Source organism: Xiphias gladius, chromosome 7 (assembly GCF_016859285.1).
Source record: "Xiphias gladius isolate SHS-SW01 ecotype Sanya breed wild chromosome 7, ASM1685928v1, whole genome shotgun sequence".
Lineage (NCBI taxonomy): Eukaryota > Metazoa > Chordata > Actinopteri > Istiophoriformes > Xiphiidae > Xiphias > Xiphias gladius.
In genome coordinates this window covers 8,751,994-8,774,804 of record NC_053406.1, presented here as the reverse complement: position 1 = coordinate 8,774,804, position 22,811 = coordinate 8,751,994, and the positions used below count along the sequence as shown (strand labels likewise).

Sequence of the window (22,811 nt, the reverse complement as noted above, 5' to 3'; positions counted from 1 at the left end):
GCTTCGAATAAAATAAATAATAAGTTAAGTTAATAAGAAAATAAGTTTATCAATAGCTAAATTAATAAACAGATTACGATAAATAATTCAAATATAATGTTGAAACAAAAAAAAACGGCACAGTGTTACACAGTTAACCTCTAATGAATTAATAACACAGAGGTCTTTTCTTTGATCTGAAACTTTCATAATAACACTAGATTTAAATAGACTATTTGTATGAATAAATTAGCCTTTATTCTGAAAGTCTCGCCTAATTCTGAGCAAAAACACAACTTGCAGAGTCGAATTAAAAATGTATACAACTAATATTGTAAAATAAACCAAAGGCTACAGAAGGAAAAAAAAAAAATACCGGTGGTGGGAGTATTTGGGAGGTGGCCATGTGCATGTACAGTAACATGAGTGTGTTTGTAAAAGAGGGGGAGAGAGAGAGAGAGAGAGAGAGAGAGAGAGAGGGGGGGGGGGGGCAGGGATAGATGGAGCAGTAGAGATGTGTTCAGGGATGGTTTATATAGCAGCGGGTGTGAGCACACGCCGTCGTCAGTTCACTGCCACTGTGGCGCTCTGCGCAGCTCAAGTTGAAGGCTACTGATCTTCACTGCGACACTTCAGGGAAAGCTAAACGGCATTTTCAAAGATAAACCATGCCTTATTCAAACGCGTGAACTTCAGCGGTCGCCTTTCCCCCCAGCGCGGTTCAACCTGCAGAAGCTTAGATATTACCACTGAACAGACGCATTGTGCAGCGAGCGTAGCGCACGCACAGGGGCAGACCATGCACTGTCAAGCCGAGTTGAGGCTCTCCTCCCCCGGGCAGCTGAAGGCTGCCAGGCGGCGCTACAAGACTTTCATGATTGACGAGATCCTCTCCAAGGAGACTTGTGATTATTTTGAGAAACTTTCCCTCTATTCGGTGTGCCCTTCGCTCATTGTTCGGCCGAAGCCTCTTCATTCGTGTTCGGGTAAGAGGACTGTTTTGTTTTTGTTTTTGATGTTGTTTTTTTGTTTTTGTTCTTTTGTTGTGTTTTTTTTTTCTCACTAATTAAGAAAGATATGAGAAAAAAAAATACTGAGATTAGCATTTGCAGATTTGTGGGAAAATGAGAAGAGGTGATTTTTACGCACGGAAGTTGTGGCACTTTTACGCAGTTTTATTACTTACATATATTTCTTGTTTTAATTTTAATTGTGATTTACTGTGCATCAATTTTACATCTTACCTACGGACGCGTGAAATGTACTTTGGACGTATGCTCTGGAGTGTGTGTTTGGTTATACTGGTGTAATGACAAATTTTGTTTGGTGCCATAAAGTTGTAATTATTATTATTTGTAATTTTATTGTTATTTATATATTTTTTTATTATTATTGTTATTATTATTATTATTACTATTCTCATTTTAAAGTCACAATTTCCCGTGCCTACCACTGTGCAAATGAAGATTGATGGATAGATTGATATGTGTACCGATTACGATGCATTCTTTGCTGAATTTATCATCTGACATTTGTGGGTTTGCGTCATTATTTCATTATTTTTCCAAGGCAACAGTTTAAAATGAATAACAATTAATTTATGCTTCCTCCTAAAGCTGCTCCAGCGACTTCGCCTTCCTCACTCTGTACTTTATAAATCACAGCAGCTAAAGTGCTTAGTGTTGAAAATCAGTGAACGCCAGTGATGCTTAAGGGCTTTTGTTGGGGACAAGATGATAAATGACTGAACTGATGAGTCGGTGTAGTTAAACATAAAAGTAACTGAAGAGGCAGTAGGACAGATAGTGAAGATAAAGTCAAATCTCACTCTACATGCCTATATGGTTACTAAGATGTAATCTCCAGTTCATTTGAGATCATTTGACAGCTTTGATAAATATAGTTGTTCTTCTAAATCAAAGGCCTTTTCTAATGGGTTTCGCTGCCGCTGGACATTTGCAGATGGAAGGATTGTATCTTGTTAGTGTTCTAATGTCACAGAAAGGTATGTGACCCAGAACTGTGAGCAAGACACATTGATTTTTCAGTGTAGTCAGTAGTACCACCCTATAAAGACACTGATAAAAGAGGAATAATACTGCACTTTGATGTACTGGATAATCTGGAGAAAATACAGGATGAAAACTCAAAAACTATTACTTAAATCAGTCACCTCTGCTTCCAAGCTGACTGTTGACTAAAAATTACCGAAATAGTACGACAAAGCTCAGTTGTCACAGCACATGTTATCATGTCAAAACAAAACCTCTTTGACTGATCCTTGATTGTAATTCCAGATGAATCCAAACAACCCAAAGGCTACTGCACACTCTAGTAACCATTAGGGTAATTGCTCTAAAGTCTAAAATAATAGCCACTGCAATTTGATGATGACAGTGGTGGGTGGATAAAAATAGGAGAAGCGATTCCCTCATCCCTCTGATATGGATTGGTGCATGCTAGAGGACACTATGACTGGGCTTTGGCACCCCTCTGTTCGGATGGATAGAGTAACCCGCCCTGCATATCAGAACACTGTGCCCACCACTTATTTGTAGCTGCGGGGGTGTGAGACACAGTATATTCCCCAACATCAATGGCTTTTGGTGCTTGATATAGAAGCTGGCAGGCTTACAGGTCTCGAGCCAGAGAGAGGCGGCTGGCCCCTGCGTGGTCCCATAACAATGAAAGTTGACTTCTTCATCCTGCAACAGAAGGGATGCTGTAACCCCCTGCTACCAGCGGAGGCCGCTGAAAGACAGTGATGCCAGTAATGTGTGAAGGAAATGATAACAACTTAATTGTTGGTTTTATTGTTTATCACTGGTATGCCATTCAAACATACCATTTCAATGTTCTTCCTGCATAATTCCCTGTTAGATTTTTAAAAAATCTCTCTCAGCCCCTCGGTCCATTTTTTTTTTTTTTTATGTGTGATGAAATACAGACCCCTATTTTGTACAGTAAAAGTGGATAAAACTCGTGGAATTAATTCCTTGTCAGTTACAGCGGGATCAGAGACAATGAGCCCTGAACTGGTGCTTAACAGTGAACGACGTAATGGCAGGTTACAATATTTCATTTGGAGTCCTGTCTCTCAGCAGGACCCCAGGCAGGGCTTTTAGTGATGTTTTCTGGAAGAGGTAGAGAGATTAAGATCGACTGAGCTATAATCTCACCTGACAGAGTGATGAAAAATAAAAACAAACAAAAAAAAAAAAAAAAAAAAGTAGGAGTGTGGCAGCCTGCGGGCTGCTGCTTACTGGTTTGGGACTGACTGAGGGCTTATAGAAGAAATTCTAGTGAGCAAAAAGGGTTTTCATCGCATCTTAGACCCTAATCTGCTGCAGACAATAAAGTCTCCCATTAAGCATAAAGCCGTCCTGAAAAGGCTGATTACAATCATGTCAACACACACAGCCTGGTCTCGTACACACACAAAGACAGAATCTATATACGTCTCCCATCTACTTTTAGGGAAAATGCTTGACATCTCCCTGTCATTTTAGCACAACCACTGCCATCAGATTTCTGTATTGCAACACAGGATCAGTAATAAATCAGTTCTCAAAGCAGTTTATGCTACATGCTGATTTCAGCTGCCACAGAAAGATCTGTGCAGATCAGGTTTCAGATTAAATAGTTAACGCCTATGTTTAACGTAATGCCTTTTGCTAGAAGCACGGCTTCAGCGGGAGAATTTTTTTAATGCGCCTGGGAAACTCTTGAAAATTATACAACAAGATGCTCTTGATTTGTTGAGAACTGACATTAAGCTGCTCCTATCTGTCACGTCCTTAGGGTGAATGCTTCTAATTAAAGCAATGAGTTAGGATAAAGAAGCTGCGCGGCCTGTTTCCCTTCCCACCCTAACTGTGTTTTTTTTTTACACTCGAAGGGCAAGGCCAAAAAAACAAAACAAAACAAAAACCTGTTTAATTGAGCGGCTCTCTAGCTGTCACCAGACAGTTTATACCCAAAATATGGCAAAAGTTCACATACACTTGTCATAGCTAAGCTATGAATCATCAGTTTCAGGTTCCCATTGAAAAAGAAAGAGTGAGAGAACAAGTGCAGATGTTATGATAGGGAGCAGGCTGGTGCAGGAAATACTGTATACCTTCTAGAAGCTGCTGCATTAATGCTCTTAGTCATGCAGGTGTGAAAATAAAAGCTCTTTCTCCACATAATGACAGTTATATTAAATATTGAATATGCGGTCCGTTTTAATAAGAATTACTCAATAATGAACACGTAATCAATAGAACAAATTGTTGGTATTAAAAGGAATGTTTAATCAAGGGCTCGTCTTGATCTATTCTTAGAGGGTATGTCTTCTGTAATGGTTACCAGAAGCACTTGTGCTAGTCCCTACATTCCGACTGTGATTATCAAGAGTATCAGTGTGCTTTTGCATGGGCCCGAGTTGTGCTCTTGCAGCTACTCAAACAGTTTATTTGTAGACTATTGACAGGACACTGGAACTTGTCAACAACATGTCAGACGGACGGCTTCGCTGTCAGTGGAAAGTCAGCGTGAGGGCTGATATTTCCCTCTTTGCTCTGTCTCTTTTTCTTTCTCCTTTCTTTCTCTCTCGTACTCCCTCTGAGGGACTGTCCGGAGACAACTCCAAGCCCTTTGCTGACAAGAGATTTCCTGACAGTCCTGAAGACAAACTCAGGCGTTTCTCTTATTCAGAATCACATGACATGAATGACACTGTTACTTCACTTTTGTACCAATCCATGAGTCATAATTCCATAAATGTTCATGTGAAATTCCTGCAATAAAGGAGCACAAACAATTAACCAGATGATTCACTGATATCAGAAAAGCTGACATTAATACAGATCAGATCTACAAAGAGAAAAACTGAGAGCAACATAAATGGAAAGGTATAAACAGGGAGCGAGAGCACACGACCACAGAAAAGAGGTCTTCTTGTCTAGACCTGTTGCAACAGCGACAATCTAATGCTAGAGGAGTACTGATGACCTCAGCGCCTCACTATGATGTCATGGTGAACCCAAGGCAGTGTCTGGTGTGTGTGTGTGTGTGTGTGTGTGTGTGTCTGTATGCGTGTGTAGAGCAACTGTGCCTACTTGTATGTGTACTTGCACAAAGCACTTACACTCCTTATGCTTAACTTTCGTCTAATACTGGGGTTTATTGTTTATGTGTGCACAGTTTATATGTACAGTATGTTTTATTATGCTGTAAAGTTAGAAAAGTGGACATGTTCCACCGCCTTCTTCCAGCTCTTCTTTATTCCGTATGCGCTAATATCCATATTTACTCACTGACCTTAAGGGAAAAACAGTTAGAACTACTGAAAATGACAGAAAACCACCAAGGAATAGCAATTAAAAAAAAATCAGAGTCAAATCTGACTTCATGCCTCCTGTGGGCATTGGTGTATACGTGTGTCTGTGTATGTGTGTGTCCACGCATTTATGTTGTCTCTCATGTTTGATGGGGAGATTAATGTGAAAGACAGCCAGGAACACACTTGCCTGACGTGTGTATTGGTGTGTGACAACCTCCTATTTTCTCTTCTCCATTGCAGCCTTTTATCTCCCTCTATATCTTCCTCCTCTACTCCTATAATCTTCCCTGTGTCCGCTCTGCTGCTCCTTATCAGCCCATGCATTACAGTCAGTGCTGCGCTCAGTTTGCTTGTAAATTTTGTTTTAGGGATCGGTTTTATATTTGAAGCTGTAAGGATTTTTCTGGCAGATATTATATTCACTTTGGTTGACCCACCACATCCTCCCGGCCAACCTTCTGGTCTCCTTCGCTCCCGCCTCGGCTCCAGACAAGTGTTACTTTTTATTGATTCTGGCGTCTTGCTGCTTCTGTCTGCACTGATAAAGAGCAAAAATGTGTGTGTGTGTGTGTGTTTGTATATGACTGCACACATGTGTAAGAGCGAGAGAGATCGTAAGAGAAGAAAAAAAGTTTATTAGTTGAACACTGTTTGATTTAGTCTTTTGGATTTTATTACAGCTCAGCTTGTCTCTCTCTCTCTCTCTCTCTGTGTGTGTGTGTGTGCATATACATAATGCTGTCAGGCTCAGTGTGTGCTTGAGGTTTTGTGTTGAGAAGCCGGTTAGTATTTAACAGCCTCTGATAAATAATCATTCATTTGAAGAGTTCAGAGGAGCGGTGTAAAACACAGCCTGCGTCATCGGGATCACAGCCCTCTACATGGAGGAGGTCAAAAGCATAACGCTTTTCACAGCAAACACAGTGTAATTAAAAACGAACCTGTCTAAGCAATTACAGGCGGTCGACAATGGTACAACCAAGGTGACTGAGGAGCTCATGAGATCTTACTAAAAACTTACAATGATTCAGAAGGATATCTAATCTTTCTCCTTTTTTCCCACCACACTTTAATGCATTTCTTTCTGTTTCTGTATCTGACGCACTGTCTCTGCTCTTCTAGGCTCCTCGTCACTACGTGCCTACCCCCTCCTCTCAGTGATCACGCGGCAGCCTCCCAACCTGCCCCCCCACCTCCCTCATTCGTCGTCTCCCGGCGGGGTCCCCTCGCACCTGTCCTTGCTCTCTCCGCAGCATCCACGAGGCTCCGAGCCTTCGCCCAGCCAGACGCCCCTCAGCATCAGCAGCGAGTCGGAAACCGAGCGCAGCACGCCCCGCCTGAAGAAGCCACGTCGCAGCCGCACCATCTTCACCGAGCTGCAGCTGATGGGCCTGGAGAAGAAGTTCCAGAAGCAGAAGTACCTGTCCACACCAGACAGGTCAGTATAGTTCAGACAGATAGTTCAGATAGACTAGGTAGATTGGATTAGGTAGATTAGAGTTGCACATACAGGCAAATACACAAATCACCAAAACACACACACACACACACTGAGAGTTGAAAGAACACGCTGGATAGAAAGCATATAATTAAAAAATAGTAAATCATGACTGAGCTAACCTCATAGCTACCTAAAATGATTTTGAGACTGAGGTACATTAAAGAAAGCAAACCACTGATGTGTTATTAAATTCCAACCTGAAAGCTACCACAGACATATAAGTGTAACTCACCTGTGACATTTTGATAACCTGCATACCTGGCAAAAAGTGCATTTTGACATGCACACACAGTCACTAAGCCACAAGTGCAAGTGTCAAGCAGTGGTTAACCTAACATCATAATTTTTTGATTTATCCTGCGGGGAATGTCTCCTGTAATGTGAATTTGTCTAAGCCAGAGCATTACGTCAGCATTCTAGTTGAGACAAGAGTAACGTTTTAACCCTCAGCTCTTGAGCAGCAAAAAGCCCCAACAAAGAAACACTGCCTTATTCAAGAAAACAGGGACAGTGGCCAACGCAAGCAAACAGAAACATATTACACTGATTTACTGCCAGTCATTTCACACATGTGCAGGTGTACATAAAGTACATTTAGCTTTCTACAATAAGATGAAGTAAGCTACATGTTAATATCTGTGTCTTAGGTTCCATTCTGTGGGTCATTTTTGGGCCTTACGTGAAGTCACACCATATTTTCCAGTTTTATTGTACATCTCACTTTTACTTTTGGCCTGCGTGCTACTTTTCCATTATAACCCAGAACAGTATCGAACCATAAACGTTGTAAAAGCCTTTACTTCGTATGCACAGTAGGAATTTTAAACTGCTTGTGAACCTTTGCATCAGGTAGAGACTGACTGTTTTTACACTCCACCCAAATCTATTTTTTTTTTTTCATATGTAGACATGGAGAGTAAATCAGTGGCGATTAAAAACATAAATAACTGGCTTATGTGTAATATGTTCATCTATTTAGACATGCAAATAGCTACACTTTCCACACAGATGCCTCAAACATTGTATCCTCTTTGCAATGTATCTGTTTACCAAATCTAATCTGAAAAGACATTAGCATATTTGGAATAAACTATATTTTATTGGCATTCCATTTACATCCCATCCGTAGGGAAACCTCCCACGATGCATTATTTAATATATCACATCTTTGGCTTGCCTGGAGAAGCTGGAAAGGTGCCATGCATCATCTTAAAACAGAGGCCCTGAGGCAGAGCACAACTCAGTGATCCAAAGCAACCACCAGTACGGATGGCTGTGTCGTAAGACTGTCCTGTCAAAATATCTGATTCAGACACTGTGTTGAAAATTAATTAAATACCCAGCTGGTGGAAAAACATCATTAGAGAAAATCCCCCTTTTAAAACCCCACATCAAAGGTGTGGCATGCTCCCCACTTTGCTTTGTTATGATCCAAAGGTAACTTAACTTTTCTAATCCTTTTCTTGGCTTGCAAACTCTGTGGTTTCGAAATAAGATTATGCGTGGGGGGATAACCAAAACCAAAACCAAAACTATCCCAGAAAAATACGTTTGATTATTTATATTCTAGAGCAATAATGATTTTATGCAGCTCCCTATTATAATAAATTGGCCTTAATAATCCTCACTGTCATCATCATCATCATCATCATCATCATCATTATTATTATTAAAAGGTATTCAGTTACACCCACGATTTGATTTGAGAATGGAACAAAACGGCGGTCTTGCAGGAGCCTAGAGGGAGCAACTCAAATGCTATTTCTATTAATGTAAGTTTGTGGTTAATCACCGTTGAGAATTAATAACCTATAAATAAGAGCGTTTTTTTTCCTCTTTCTGCAATTACTTTTCCTTGCATTCAGCCGTTGCCCTGCTCTAGACTGGGGCATGTATGATAGTGAAGTTTGACAGACAGCTTGATTGCCTGTATGTCTGGTGTTTTTCCACACACATACACACGAACATAAAGAAAAAAAAAAAGCACAGACGCAGCTCTTTATGTAAGGTATAAGGTTTTTAGATGATCCCATGAATCTCAGGGATTTGTCATTGCTCAGCTTTTTAGATTCTGTTCACTTCTTTTCTCTGTCTCAGCTTCCACTTTCACCATCAAAATGAAACTCAGTTCCTTTCAGTGGGCTCTGGTGGGGATCAGAAACCCTTCATCTGACTGTTAAAGCCTTTGAGAAGAGCAGGGAAGAGGAAATCTCATTAAAAAAAACTTGATGGCCGCTCCTTTCCTTTACAAATGGATGCCTTGCTCACTTTATCTGTCCCTTCCTGAGGCATCACATTTCACACCAACCAATAGCCCTATTAGTCATGGATCAACACATGTGGTGGATGCATTCAGAATTTTCTCCAAGAGCCCCAATCATCCAGCTACAAGTGCTGTAATTGGATTACTGACCTTGGTACAGATGTTTTAAACACTCTTTTCTTGGCTGCAGGTGTACAGTGCCAAACTCGAGCTACTAGCAAATCATCTTTGATGTGAAATTCAAAGACAGAGTTAAGGGTATAAGAGGAGTCTTACTGTGTATACTGTGCTTAAGTTTGCAATGCTGGCAATGTCTAGGTGTTAAACCGCATTACGTACTTGGTGGAAAGTGGTAATTAGTCTCGTGATTCTTTCTTTTTCTTTTCAGAGGGAGAACAAAGGCAGCGACTGGGTCCACCTGCTGCTTTTTGGGAAATGTTACGAAAACTGATTTTTAAAGCATGTGAATCATATGGTATATAGCCTTAACAGTTTGCAGAAAGTGTATGAAAAGTCCATCTAAAATGCAGCGTGTTTTGTTTGTGATCCTGCAGGTTAGACCTGGCCCAGTCACTTGGTCTCACACAACTTCAGGTGAAGACATGGTACCAAAACAGGCGTATGAAGTGGAAGAAAATGGTAAGTGATAGCACCACAGTAAACCCTGGCATGTGTCAGAACAATATTCTCTTCCTATTCTTATCCTAAACCTCTTTTACTTTTTGCTGTGAGGTTTGCTTGAACAAGTGTTCCAAGTCAGATTCACCAAACCCTCTGAACTGCGCAAACTTGTTATAAATCGCTCGGTTCGGCTTGAAGAACTGCTGTTCATGAGGAGGTGCACGTTCGTGAGATTTGATCATTAGCATAATCTGAAATTGCCATACAAGGCTATCTGCTCTGCTCTGTTTGTGGGCAGATTTCATTCACAAAAACGTTACCAAAGAATAAAAAGAAGAATTTCACCTCACAGAACTTCAAGTCCTGCTGTCAGAAATCAGCAAACAAAAAGATAAGTTTAGCAGTGACGGTAGTGGTGTTAAAGGACCCAAAATAAAAAATATTAATAGTCCAACTGGCAATGATGTGTCATCAGTGCAGCGCTGTGCTGTGACAGAAATATGGTTTTACATTCAGTTAGATGCTAAACATGATCTTCCTAAAGGAAAGTAGTCCATGGCTAATATGAGAGGCAGTCAAGAGTTGTGACAGTCATGGAGATAATAAATGAGAGAATATTAGCTTTAACAGGAAAAGACATGACTCCTACGCCAGGTCTAGAACACTTGTGAGTTTTGTCCACACCTCAGAGAAAAATCTAAATACTAGAAAATAGGTGAATGCCATAATGTCTTTAAAATGCCTCCCATGTGTCACTTAAGGGTGAATCTGTTTATATGAGCGGTTCTTGCATGTGGGAGAGTTTCTTTATTGATTTGTTTGTGTCATACAGTACTTAGGAATACAGCATTTTTCTTTTCTTCCAAAAGTGTGGCTTCAACTTTACTGCTAACCAACTGTTGCATGTAATGTAGGTTTGCACTATAAATGTGAGAGAGGCAAATGGAAGGTCGCAATATGGCAGGAAGAGAGGGTGTGGGAAGACAAAGTATGTTGTGAGGTGTGACCGATGATGACGGCAGTGAGAGCAAACACTTTTGTAGAAGGGTCAACAACTCAGAGAACAAAAAAGACCTGAAATCGTTAAAGATAAATGAGTGCACAAGGGGCAGCCAGCAGCAATACGTCTTCTCTTAATTACTATAATAGCAAGCACTGCCTTCGACGGCTGCTGCTATTTATTACCAGAGGAGTGCACTGAGATTGTCTATGTGCTATCCTAGGTGCTCAAAGGAGGTCACGAGGCCCCGACTAAGCCCAAGGGAAGACCCAAGAAGAACTCCATTCCCACCACAGAGGAAATAGAGGCTGAGGAGCGAAGAATGAAGATGGAGGAAGAGGAGAGGATGAGGAGGGCGGTCGAGGAGGCAGCGCTGGCTCACGGAGGAGAGGCGTCTCAGCTGGAACCTCAAGATCTCAGTACAGAAATTCACAATCCGGCCAGGGTGATGGAGGAATCTGAGCGAGAGCTGCCGCTCCTGATGCAGTCAGAGACTCACACAGCCAGCTAAGGCAGAACAAAGCAACTAAAGACTAATGACAACATGAAAACAAATAGTGCCTCAAGATCACTGTAAAAATCCTGTGTGGTGTTTAGAGCCATTTTCTTTAGGGATTTGACTGGAAAACATATCAGTGGTATCCAATCTTTACCTAATGTAGCCTTTTATTTTTTTGTACTGGAAAATATACCATGCAAAGAGCTAAAAAGAAAGCATAGACACTGATTGCACTGGTATAACTCTGGCCTTTGGTCCACGGTATAAGGAGTGTAAATCTGTCAAATCCAAACAGGTCGGTCAAGCCTTAATCACAACACGGTGACATGTATCACAACGTCAGCTCATTGTGCTTTTGAACCATGAAAGATCACACACACCACTGATCCTCAAAGCTGCCTCACATATAGCATGTGCCAAAATATCAAACTTTGCCTTACTGTAGTGTCTCTATGTATTTATGTATTATAAACCACTCCTCACTGCCAAAAACTATAATATTAAATGGCTACAGTGCCTTGTCGGTCTCAGAGGAAAGCTTTTAAAGTGTTGATAAAAATAACTATCAAATGCAAGTATATTTTTTACAGTGATTTTTGATTACAAGTGCCGGTTTTTGGAGACAGAGTTGTAAAGTTTAGAAAAGAACACTTCCGTGCTTACATTGGAGTTCTTCTGTACAGCTTTAAGGCACAACTGTGTTCATTATTTGCTCAGTAATGCTTGCATTTTATTTTCAACCTGAAAATCAATATTTCTGCCGAGCCATACACTGTATCATACTGTAGAAATATGTATAAAGTATAAAATATACGATCTTTCGGATATATATGTAAAACAGTATTTGTAACTGCTGTTTTAAATTGGATTAAAATAGTTTGTATGTATAATGTTACAGCCATCCCTAATCTTTTTTCTTCTTGCTTTCATGGGAGTCAGGATGACTCTGCTTTCTGCCACGAGGCCACTAAGACTCTTAAGCTGTCACAGATTCTCAGAGGGAATAAATCATAGCCTGTGCCAGAGATGCATGGCAATTGCTGAACATTTAAAATCTCAGAGAGGTTTTCCGCTTGCAGGCTTTGCATGAGTACCCCAATTAGTGTGTTAGACCTGCATTAACATAAAACTGTCTGACCCTGACTTCTCTGTATACTTCTAGCTCTACTTTCTTTCCTTGCAAAGATTTGTAATTTTAAAGAGTTTCACTTTTTGAATTATACAGAATTATTTTTATTTGTTATTGTTCCATATGAAAAGTACAGTATTTTTCTGATGTAAATAATGCTTGTTTGGTAAGCTTGTTTGCTGTTTGTTTTTTTTTTTAGGTTTGTGTAAAATCATTTTTACTATATACAAGTGTGTGTTTATGTATTTAAATACACTTAATAAAATAGCTATCATTTATCGTGTGCTTGATATTATTATGGTGCAATTGCTTTGAGTTTTGTTTTTACGGGTGTCCTTTCTCAGAAACAGAAACTCCGCAAACTGTTTGTTTTGGTGTGTCCCTGATGAAAACACTCCAACCACAAATGAAACCTACAGGACACTGTTATACAACGCTCCAAATAATTCTCAGATGTACGGTCGTGTCATGCTAAGTGTGTGAAAATGAAACAGTGAGAGTAGCTCTGGCAGGTTGACGTTCAGGCAGATCCATTACTGAGGAAGCTTCTGAAGATATATTAGTCACAGCCAAAGTTCACCATAAACCACATTCAGGAGAACAAAGCATTTAAGCAACCCATGTTGTTACATTTATCATCTTTATCTGTACAGCAAACAAGATGGCCTCTAGTGCACCTTAGGGCTTCTCTATGACCCTGAGTGAGTGAGAAACAGTCTAAAGTGTATTTTTAGTGCCTGATACCGGACATGGATGATTTCTAAAGCAAACAGCAGAGGTTAGCATTGAGTGATGTGTGCTGTGCTTTAACGCCTTGTGTAAACACTCTTAGTATGCTACATATGCGTGTGCATTCAACAGCAGAAACCTGAAGACTTCCTGGAAGTATGATTAACCATTTGTACTTTTTCAGTCTAAATTGAACACGTTTTATTACTGAAAAAAGTCAAGGTTGTCAAAACTTAGAACTGTTTTCTACATCAATATCGTTTTTTCTGCTGTAGAGTGGTCAAGTACATATAATAGAACATTTCTTTCTCTTTTGTTTAGCAAAATATTTTTCAAAATCTAAAAAGTAATTTGTGATCAGTTGTTTTTAATTCCTGTTTCATAATTATAATCTCAGCCTAATTAGTGATTACAACAAATGTGAATATGAACTGGAGTAGGATTTTGTTGAGATTCACTTGTCAGGACCAATGCATCATTTCATCATCATTTTACAAATTTAAGTGCTCAACAGAATGTAAATGCCAACGAGAACAACTGTCAAAAATAATCGAAAATATTTTACAGATAGTTTTTTAAAAGGACACTAATGAAAGCACTAGAGGTCAATATTGTTGGAACTGATATTGCAGGAGCATTTGCTATGTTAGTCAGTCTCACTATTAATGTCAATGGGTTCTATCAAAGAAATAAATATATACAGAGTAATGTGCAAGATAAGCATGGATTCCTACAAACAATGCAATGCTTTCAGTATTGTCGTATTAGTCATTATCTTTTAATTGTCCCCATGGCTTAAACTATACCGAACAACTACACTGATCAGCCACAACATTAAAACCGTTAACTGGTATTAATGTTGTGGCTGATCTTTGTTCTTCCAACTGCCTGGTTAAAGGCACAATCAACTGTTGGTATATACGGTAGTTATTTGTGTGGAATATACTTAACTTTGATTATTCGGAACTGGCTGTGCCACTTGTCAGGCTTATGTAGACTGAGCTGCCTCGCCTCAGCTCCGCCACCTGGTTAAATTAAGAACAGAATAACAAAAGCCTCTGGAGCAGGTACAGTGTAGCTGTATTAATTGCAGGGAATGAGTGCAAACATTTTCCTATTGAATGTCATTGTGAGAACAGAGGCTCTGGCTGGCATGCAGGGAGGCAGGTCTGCAAGGAACTGCACTTTGCAGGTATCCACAGGTTGGTGAGCTCCTCCAGGCTAATTGTTGTGTGGCGAGGTAAGGAGGCCTTCCAGAAACTGCCCTGCAGTGAGACACTGGTGGCCTAATTGGAGAACAATTTTTCCAACAGGTCCAAGTTCAGCTGCAGGTCACAGGAGTGGAGTGGTGTAAACCCTAGCGAACCCCCACCCCCAAACTCTCCCCACAAGCACTAAGACATCCTCAGCTCAGGTAATTAGCAGGGGCTGATGTGAGAGAGGGAGTGGGTGTAGCTCATGTTGTTTCACCCTCATTTGTGTTATGACAGAGGAAGTTATCTCTATACTCTGAGTGTAGGAGTAACGGCGGAGCTTACCTAAGTCAATAAAGGTGGATGCTCTCTACAACATGCACAATGCTGCCCTTTGTCTTCGATGACAGTGGAGAGAAGCAGTCGTCATCCGCATTGGAATGAGGGTTACCTCCTCTCCGAGGTGCATGTGTAAGACATATGGCTGACACATGCACATGCACATTGGCCGAGTACCTAGGGAAAACCCACACAGGCATGGGGAGGAAATGCAGACTCCCGCAGAAAGGCCCGGGCCGAACGGGAAAACTTCTTGCTTTGAGGTAACAGTGGTAAGCACGGCGCAACTGTGGAAACAGTACATATAATCACCAAAGTAGACACACAAACTGCTGGTGAAGGCTCAGTAACTAAGCAAAAATATAACATTGCCTTGAAACAGTTGAGTAAATCAATGAGTAAATCAATGTCATGTAAAAAAAACTTTGCAACTACAATGTTTATACTTTTACATACTAAGTTTGAATCAACATTTCAATGTTTTTAACTTTGAGTTAGCAAGAAAACTACACAAAAGTAGAATCGATCCGAAACTAAAACGAGACAGAAATTCCCTCCATTTTTAACCCAAACCTGAAACATCGAGCAACATCTATTACCCATTAGAGGTCACTACCACAGATATGAGGAAACCCATTCCATTGATTTCCATACCACTCAGATGTATGGACGCTTTTCAGTCTTATTTACTTACTTTGAGTAATTAAAAAAAAAAAAAAACCACAAAACTCCCAAACACTGCTTTCAATACATTAATTATTTGGAACAGCACGTCAGTTGGGAAAGAAAGAAAAGAAGCATTCATGTGCTGTCAGGACCTTATGAATCAGATTTTCTTTGAATCACTTCCGTCATTTATACAATCATCCCTTAACACAGATGCTTTAGCAGTAAGTGCTCAAATCATTTCTCAGTGCATCCCCTGTTGATGTACTGTGGGATCTTTCAGCCTAATGTATTTAGTGTGTTAATTACAGTGCTGCCCGCCTCCCTGTCTTCTCTCGATAGCTCATGCTCTGGTCAACATGTCTGGGAGACGACGACACTGCCTCCCACCTAAAGGCTCTCAAGCTCATAAATCAACCAGTGAGCGTGTGTGTGTGTGTGTGCGCTTGTCTGCATGTATGATTCTGCTGCAGGGATATTGAAGGGCTTGTTATGGAAGTCATGATCACTGGCTCAGGGCTGTATTTCTGCCTGCTAGGAGATGGGCGGTAATAGACCTGTCAGTTGTGCTTTACCCAGGCGCTACCGTGTGCTGCTATGTCCAAATCACTGCAGACTCTCCCAAAACCCCACAGACCTCCATGAAGATCTCTGTCAGTAATGACTTAACCCCTACACTGGCAGCAGCCTATAATGTGGATTTAAAGGACCGTACTGGTGTGTTTGCATGTTTTAGCTCCTTAATTGCAGATCATGTATATTTCACATTTTGCTGATTATCTTCAGTTACATGTTGCTCAGTTGGAAAGGCAGGAAAAATGCATTACAATTTCTAAAACATGGCATGCAACAAACAAAATCACTTGCATTATTGCTGACTGTGTTCGATTCACAATGTGCACAGGACATCCCCCAGAGGCATCAGATACGTTTTAAATGACCTGATCCACTGTTTTTGAGGTGAAAACAAATGCAAAGGTTCAAATCCTTTCCGAAACGGCCAATTGTATATGTTTATTAGACCTTGCAGAGACTACTTATTTCAACTTATTCACACTCAATGCAGTCAATGGTTATCAAAGATGTTGTGGGGAATTTAAAACAATTTGCTTTGATAACTGTACTGGGAATTTCTTTCTTAAACTTTTGTCATCATCCAACCACTTGATGCACTGGATTGGCTCTACAGTTATTGTGCAGAGACCCAAATCTTTTGCACGTTTTTCAGTTTTATAACTTTCCTGCAGTACACTATACCTGCGCTTCCTGAAAATGTTTCATGTATGACAAAATGCAAACAAACAGCAACAAATGGATGGAAAAATCCAAAGTGAGATGAGGGCCATGTGGGTGGTGGGTACTGTCAGAGTTTCTCACTGTGATCATAACTCATTCTCAGGCACAGCTGAGTACATGGGAGTCATCCATACAAAATCCAGCAAAGCCTGCTGTTCTGTTTTTTTTTTTTTTTTTGCCGTGACCTGGTCTGGCCTTTGAAAGATGTATTAACATTTGCCATTTTAGACAGGGAATTTTATGGTGCTGTTCCTTGCTTTGATTTACGGTGACAAATCAAACTTTTCAGGTGGGGAGAACGTTTACAGCTGGCAGCAAATTGATTGCTGACAAGATACTATATATCTAAAAGAGATTTGTCTCTCGAACTTCCCTAGTGAGGCAGAAAGTTGCAAGTTGTAACAGCCCTTCTTAATATTCAGTTCAATTCAAGTTCATACAAACTTCCAATGTTTCATATTTTATATGCTAGAGTTTTCTTTTCTACATAATCTGAAAAACTGCAGTGTAATTTGAGTAAAATATTTCACTGACTTTGCGACTTGCGAATATTTCACAGAGAATTTCTCATCACAAATATAATTTAACTTTAACTTTTTCTCTACTCCGTCCCATGCCTCTTTTTCACACTGCCCTCCCTCTCTCCTCTCGGCTTTCACTTACAGTTTTCCCTAATGGTAAAGAGCAGCTCTTAATGCACTTAATTGAGGCTACATGAAAAACTGAGCTCAACAGGCTTGTAATCCACATTTTACACCGAGACTTGACTTTATAAAGGAAGCTGCTCTAAAAGCCAAGGAAATGTCAAAGGGAGTCAGGGAAAAAGTGCACTAGTGCCGGCTGTGTAATGTGGGATCAACTGAGTGGCAGAATGACTGAGCAATTACGTATTTGTTGAAAGCCCATTTCATAGGTCTGTGCCCAACTGAAATAAAATGAACTGAACCATGGAAATGTGTGTGTGTGTGTGTGCTCATCTGTGTATTTTTGTGTGCTCACAGTGGGTTTCTTGCCTTCTCCCAGAGACTCTCTTGGTTCTGTATTCTTTTGTCAACTGGTGTTTTCTCTTCCCTCAGAGAGCAAAGGAAACTTCCTCCATGTCAAAATTTCTTTGAATAAGATTTCTTTTTGACACAAATCCGCACTAGGATGATTTCCTGTGCTGACAGAGTCGATTTCCCTTTTTTCTCTACAGGTGGACGCACTCTTTCGGCAGAGAAACGTGTGTGTGGGTGTGTATGAAAGGACTTCATGTCACTTAAATTGTGCTGTGTTGGGCCAGCCGGCACGTAATGAGCTCAGGTGAGCAATCTGCCCTCTCCTCAAATATTTCCACTTGGGGAAAAAAATGAGAGAAAAAAACAGAGGATGGGAATTGGTGATTGGCAGGTTGTGAGGAGCTCCTATTTTCTCAACATGTTTAGCTTCTCCTCTGTCAACTGCTTTGACAGCAGAGCATGTCAGTGATCCTGTGAAGGGGCTCAGCGCTTCTCTGCCTCGGCTGATGTCAGGGAGCAGCCAGGGGTCAGCCCTCAACTCCGGAGGTGGAGTTAACAGAGTGTGGGATGGAGCTGGTAAACCGGCATGCTCTGCTATCTGTTATATGTGGTTTTATGAATGAAATACGCGGACTGTTGTTTTACGTGTATCGTAACATCTATATTTTCATTATTAGTTGTTTTCAATCTAGATAATTGTGATGCTGTCACTGGAATCAGATGTGCTGAAACAGCTGTGCTTATGGCCAAGGCACATACAAGCTGCTACACGTGAAGCAGATGCATGCGTGACTCATCTGTGGAAGAAAAATATACCACATATTACTCACGATCATCATAAATAACAAGTGCGAATTACAGATCATATACAGAGGTTGACATGACTAGTTTTTGTGGTCAATTTTAGTAAAATTACTCACACTTGGATATTTTAATAAGTCCCATAATGAGAGTAATTTAAAAGGCTTTACAGTGTATGCGCTTTGTCTGACAAGAGGCAGGTGAGATGGAAAGGGGTGAAATAACAATATTAAGGTTATCATAATAATGTTAACGTACAGTTTGTTTTACAAGTTGTAGTGTCAAACATGAGTAAAAACCAGTTGACTCAAAAGTCATAATAGATCAAGTTTTAATGGCCGTTGTTTGCAAATGATACTTCAATAATACAAGACCATGCATTTTGGCACGTTTCTGCTGCACTATAAATCCTTTCCCCGCTGTAGACTTCTTTAAACGAAACTTCTTTACCAAAACTCCCTTATATGTGACACACTCAAGCGAGTCAGTTCATCTTGACTTGCTGTCATAAGGCATCAGAAACCACAGCTCCATGAAGAGCACAAACTGCCAGCCTGCCAAAGGTTCATCCCTCTCCACCTGTTGTGGCACTGGTTGCTATAAACATTTGAGTAATTTGAATTCAGTATGCAATACTGTAATGTTTCCTTCAAGATGTTATCTGCCTGCATCTGGCACCGTGCCATGCACTCAGGGTGTAAGCACAGGCCGAAACACATACACAATTAGTCACTCGCACACATTCACGAGTTAGAAAAATATAAGGGAAGGTGGAGGAGAAGAAAAAAAAAAAAAGGGAAAGAGAAAATGAATAGGGGTGTGCAGCGTGGATGAGGAGGTGGTATCTCCATCCTCGGCCTTGACAAGATGAGCTCCCTTTGCCCCGAGGACTAACTGCACAAACAACATTGCTGGCTGGTGAAGCAAAAGGAAAAGGCTCTGAGCCATCGCTTAATATAGATAATTTCATAAGCACTTAAAGGTGATGAAACACAAGGGCATGGCAGATAGAAGAGAGATATGTTGGTATGTTTTATGTCCTAGAATGTCTGTGTGTGTGTGTTTGTGTGTGTTAACTGACAAAAAGACAGACACTTTATCACAATGTCAAGTGAAAGAAATACATTCTTTGACAATGCATGACATCCTGAGACAATGCTGCTATTATTATTATTTGCTGCTAATGTTGGCTGAATCACTCTGCTCCAACCCCTTTTTACTGTTGCAGTTGTGTTCACGTGTTTTGCTCACAGGTTGACTCAGGTGTGTGGTGCTGACTTGTGATTAGATCCTCTGTTCAATAAAATTCCTTATTTTTCTCTCTGCTTGCTTAATTCTTTTTGTTCAATAATTTTTTTCCCTGTTAGTCCACTTCTATCATCATCGCAGACTGGGGCTGATCCCGACACGCATTGGGCAGAAGGCAAGGAAACACCCCGGCCATGTCAACTGTATGCCACAGGCCCAAGACTGGCCATATACTGGCAGTTTAGAGTCTGCCCTCAAAGGAGCAGATGATCACTGACGATTGCCCAAGTAAATTTCATTTACTTCGTCTATTAATCTTCTGTCTACATGATTCAGGTTATTTTGCTATGCATCACTTCGCTGCTCCTGAGAAGGAATCAATGTTAAAATACTTTTATAACTGGTGTTAAGTTATATATTAGTTGGCAGGAAGATGGGCTTGCTAATGTCTTAGATTTTCGGCCTGTAAAATGTTTTTCTGACATGGCTGAGACAGTTCCCACTGTCTTTTGCCACCAGAGTTGATACCCTTTTGTTGTACAATGGACAGCATCATACTACTGTTACTATAGTCTTTTAGATACTTATAATACTGGGACTAAAAAGCTTTAGACTGCAATACACGAATAATGCTGTTTTTCTTTTTCTTCTCCATATTTCCATTAAAAAAAAAGGGAGAAAGGTTTTAGTGAACAGTCCTTTCTGTAACAGCAGTAGAGTGTGTTTCATTGTTTTCTTGTTTTATAAAAAAAGTGGACATTCATGACTGATATAAGCTAAAACCTATATTCCATGTATAAACAGCAGAATTTGCACTTCTAAGGCATGAGCAACCACAAGAACAGATCATTTAAAGTCACATTTTGTGGAAAACAGCCAGATAAGATAAAAGTAATCGTGACCGATGAAGTGACAAAAGGATCAATAATGTAAGATTCTTTTAAATGTATATGATATATTCTAATATTGTTCATATGTTTGGGAGAAAATAATCAGTTACACAGAGATATTTTGGAACATTTCCCTGTGCTATAGCTGGAGGTAAAACATGGAAATATTCAAAGGCCAACTTGTTTAAAGAGGATCAAAGCATTATCATTAACCCCTCGCATCTGTTAAAATGCATAATGGCAATCACTATAAATGCGGTCACAAAATGCATTAGGCAATGATGATGTTTTTCTTTCCTGTCGTGTGGGTGGTAATGATTCAATTTCCATGATAAATAGGGACTAGGTGCTTCCTGATTAGTGAACAAGCTGGAAGGGAAAAAAGAGAAGAAGAAATGAAGAAATGATGAAAATGGCCTTACTATTAGGTTTGGGAGTGATGAAGCAAAAGAACAGCCAGGCTTGTTGATCAGCAAATGAAAGAACAAGAGTGAGAGAAAAAATGTCACTGCGCTATTTTTCTTCTACCAAAGGAACACGGTAACAGAGCCTCAGGGGGGATTTTCCTTGCAGTTGAGGGGCTTATTTGAATTGGATCTGCTGCTGATTGAAATGAATCGGCCCAATATCACAACTCCTTATAACTCGATCCTGGGGACAGATGGACGAGTCATCTGAGAGGACACTTTCTCTAATCCTCAGTCCTCTCATGTGCTGTGGCATTCTGAGATGTCGGAGAGGGAAGAAAGAAGATGGCAGAGACCGATGACCCTTAGGGCCCTCAAACGTATACACAGATATATGCACACGCACACACACACACACACACACACACACACACACACACACACACACACACACACACACACACACACACACACACACACACACACACACACACACACACACACACACACACACACACACATACATAGATTCACGCACACAGATTCATACATAAGCCATCTGTGACTCTTGGCTCTGGGGCAATCTGATTTCATGGTGGACAGAAGAATGAGATCAAAATCAACAGAAAGGTGTAGAGGAGAGTATTTTCTTAGTTTTACTTCTCACCCCAGCATTTGGAGCGGCAGGGTGCTGGTGTCAAAGGTTAGCTTGTCAGACGTAGTTATCTAAACATGGCTTTGACCCTTCCTCACCTCTGACGGGGTCAAATTTCAGTGGGTCTCAAAGAAAATGCTTTTTCAACTTTTGGAGGATGTGATCAGTTCTTTTAGTGTCTAATTCAAAGTCATCTTTCCCTTTGAATTGTCAGATAGAATCAGACACCTAATCATAATATCATATTTATAACTACCAGAATGAATATTTTTTTAGTTTGGAATATTTGTTAAAACTATCATATCTGAAAATGCAAAAACATCTCCCCTAGAATCTATATCTTTGATATGTTATTGGAGGTAGTAGCACAAATGGGCCCATGTCTTTTGGGGTTTTTTCAATTTCACAGCTTCTCTTCATTTTCTTACATTTCCACTCTACTTTCCTTCTCACCAACTCCCTCCTCAGTGACTACCCCCTGGTATTTGAACCCCTTCTCTTTCCACTTCCTGCTGTTAAAACACTCTTGTGCTGTCGGCACCATGGTTTCTGGGGCTCACATCCACTCGTCTTTGTCAGCCCGGTGAAAGCTGTGGTAAAGTTACAAGAAAGAGCACAGCCAAAAATTGCTGTTATGCCTGCAGAGATACTAATACAACAGGGACATCCAGCCCACTGCAAAATTCAGTCAGCCATTATTTACTGTTTTTATAACACTCTAAAAATCACTGGGTCAAAAATGACCCAACCAGCCCAACTAATAAGTAGGTTAACTTTCCCACGTATCCAGGGGTAGTAAACCATTCAAGACAAGGGTTGTTGCATGAAGTGTTATTATTATTATTTTCTACATTATTGTTTGGTTATTTACACAAACTACAACATGGTATTGTTACAAACTGTTAAAATCTGCGCTTGCTCTTTTCAAACTTACATGCCACTACTTATTACTGGTTGGTAATAAGTGTGTCCTTTGTCGTTTTGATGGTCATATTCACATAATTTTATACTAACAATTAATTTGTGTCAGTTTTAAGGTAAAACTTGAGCGTCTAACACTGGGTCAAAAATATCTGTATTTTAGTTTGGGTAAATAACCCAACAGTAATATAAAAAAAATAACGCAAGGCAAAGTTTTACAGTTTTAAAAAAAAAGCAGTTTTTTTGTAGATCTTACCATTGTGCAATCATGGTGCACGTCATAATAGGGTATGCTGTCTCACAGGTATCTCTGTCTACAAGTCAAAATTATACTTTTGAACTAAATGGTG

The 22,811-nt window shown here is 40.2% G+C and overlaps 1 protein-coding gene across 1 annotated transcript; it reads left to right on the top strand.

Annotated features, from left to right (window-relative positions):
- Positions 1–772: 772 nt before the first annotated feature.
- On the top strand, positions 773–11,201 carry barx2 (BARX homeobox 2). The gene is made up of 4 exons (XM_040131434.1): positions 773–965; positions 6,428–6,743; positions 9,624–9,708; positions 10,914–11,201. Exons 1-4 carry the CDS (start codon positions 779–781, stop codon positions 11,199–11,201), a joined length of 876 nt encoding a protein of 291 aa, XP_039987368.1. The 5' UTR covers positions 773–778.
- The last annotated feature ends 11,610 nt before the right edge of the window (positions 11,202–22,811 follow it).

Bases quoted from the DNA above. Each gene is read 5' to 3' on its own strand.
- barx2 (XM_040131434.1), top strand. From the start codon at position 779: ATGCACTGTCAAGCCGAGTTGAGGCTCTCCTCCCCCGGGCAGCTGAAG. The intron at 966-6,427 runs GTAAGAGGACTG...CTGCTCTTCTAG, and splicing joins GCCTCTTCATTCGTGTTCGG to GCTCCTCGTCACTACGTGCC. The intron at 9,709-10,913 runs GTAAGTGATAGC...GTGCTATCCTAG, and splicing joins GTATGAAGTGGAAGAAAATG to GTGCTCAAAGGAGGTCACGA.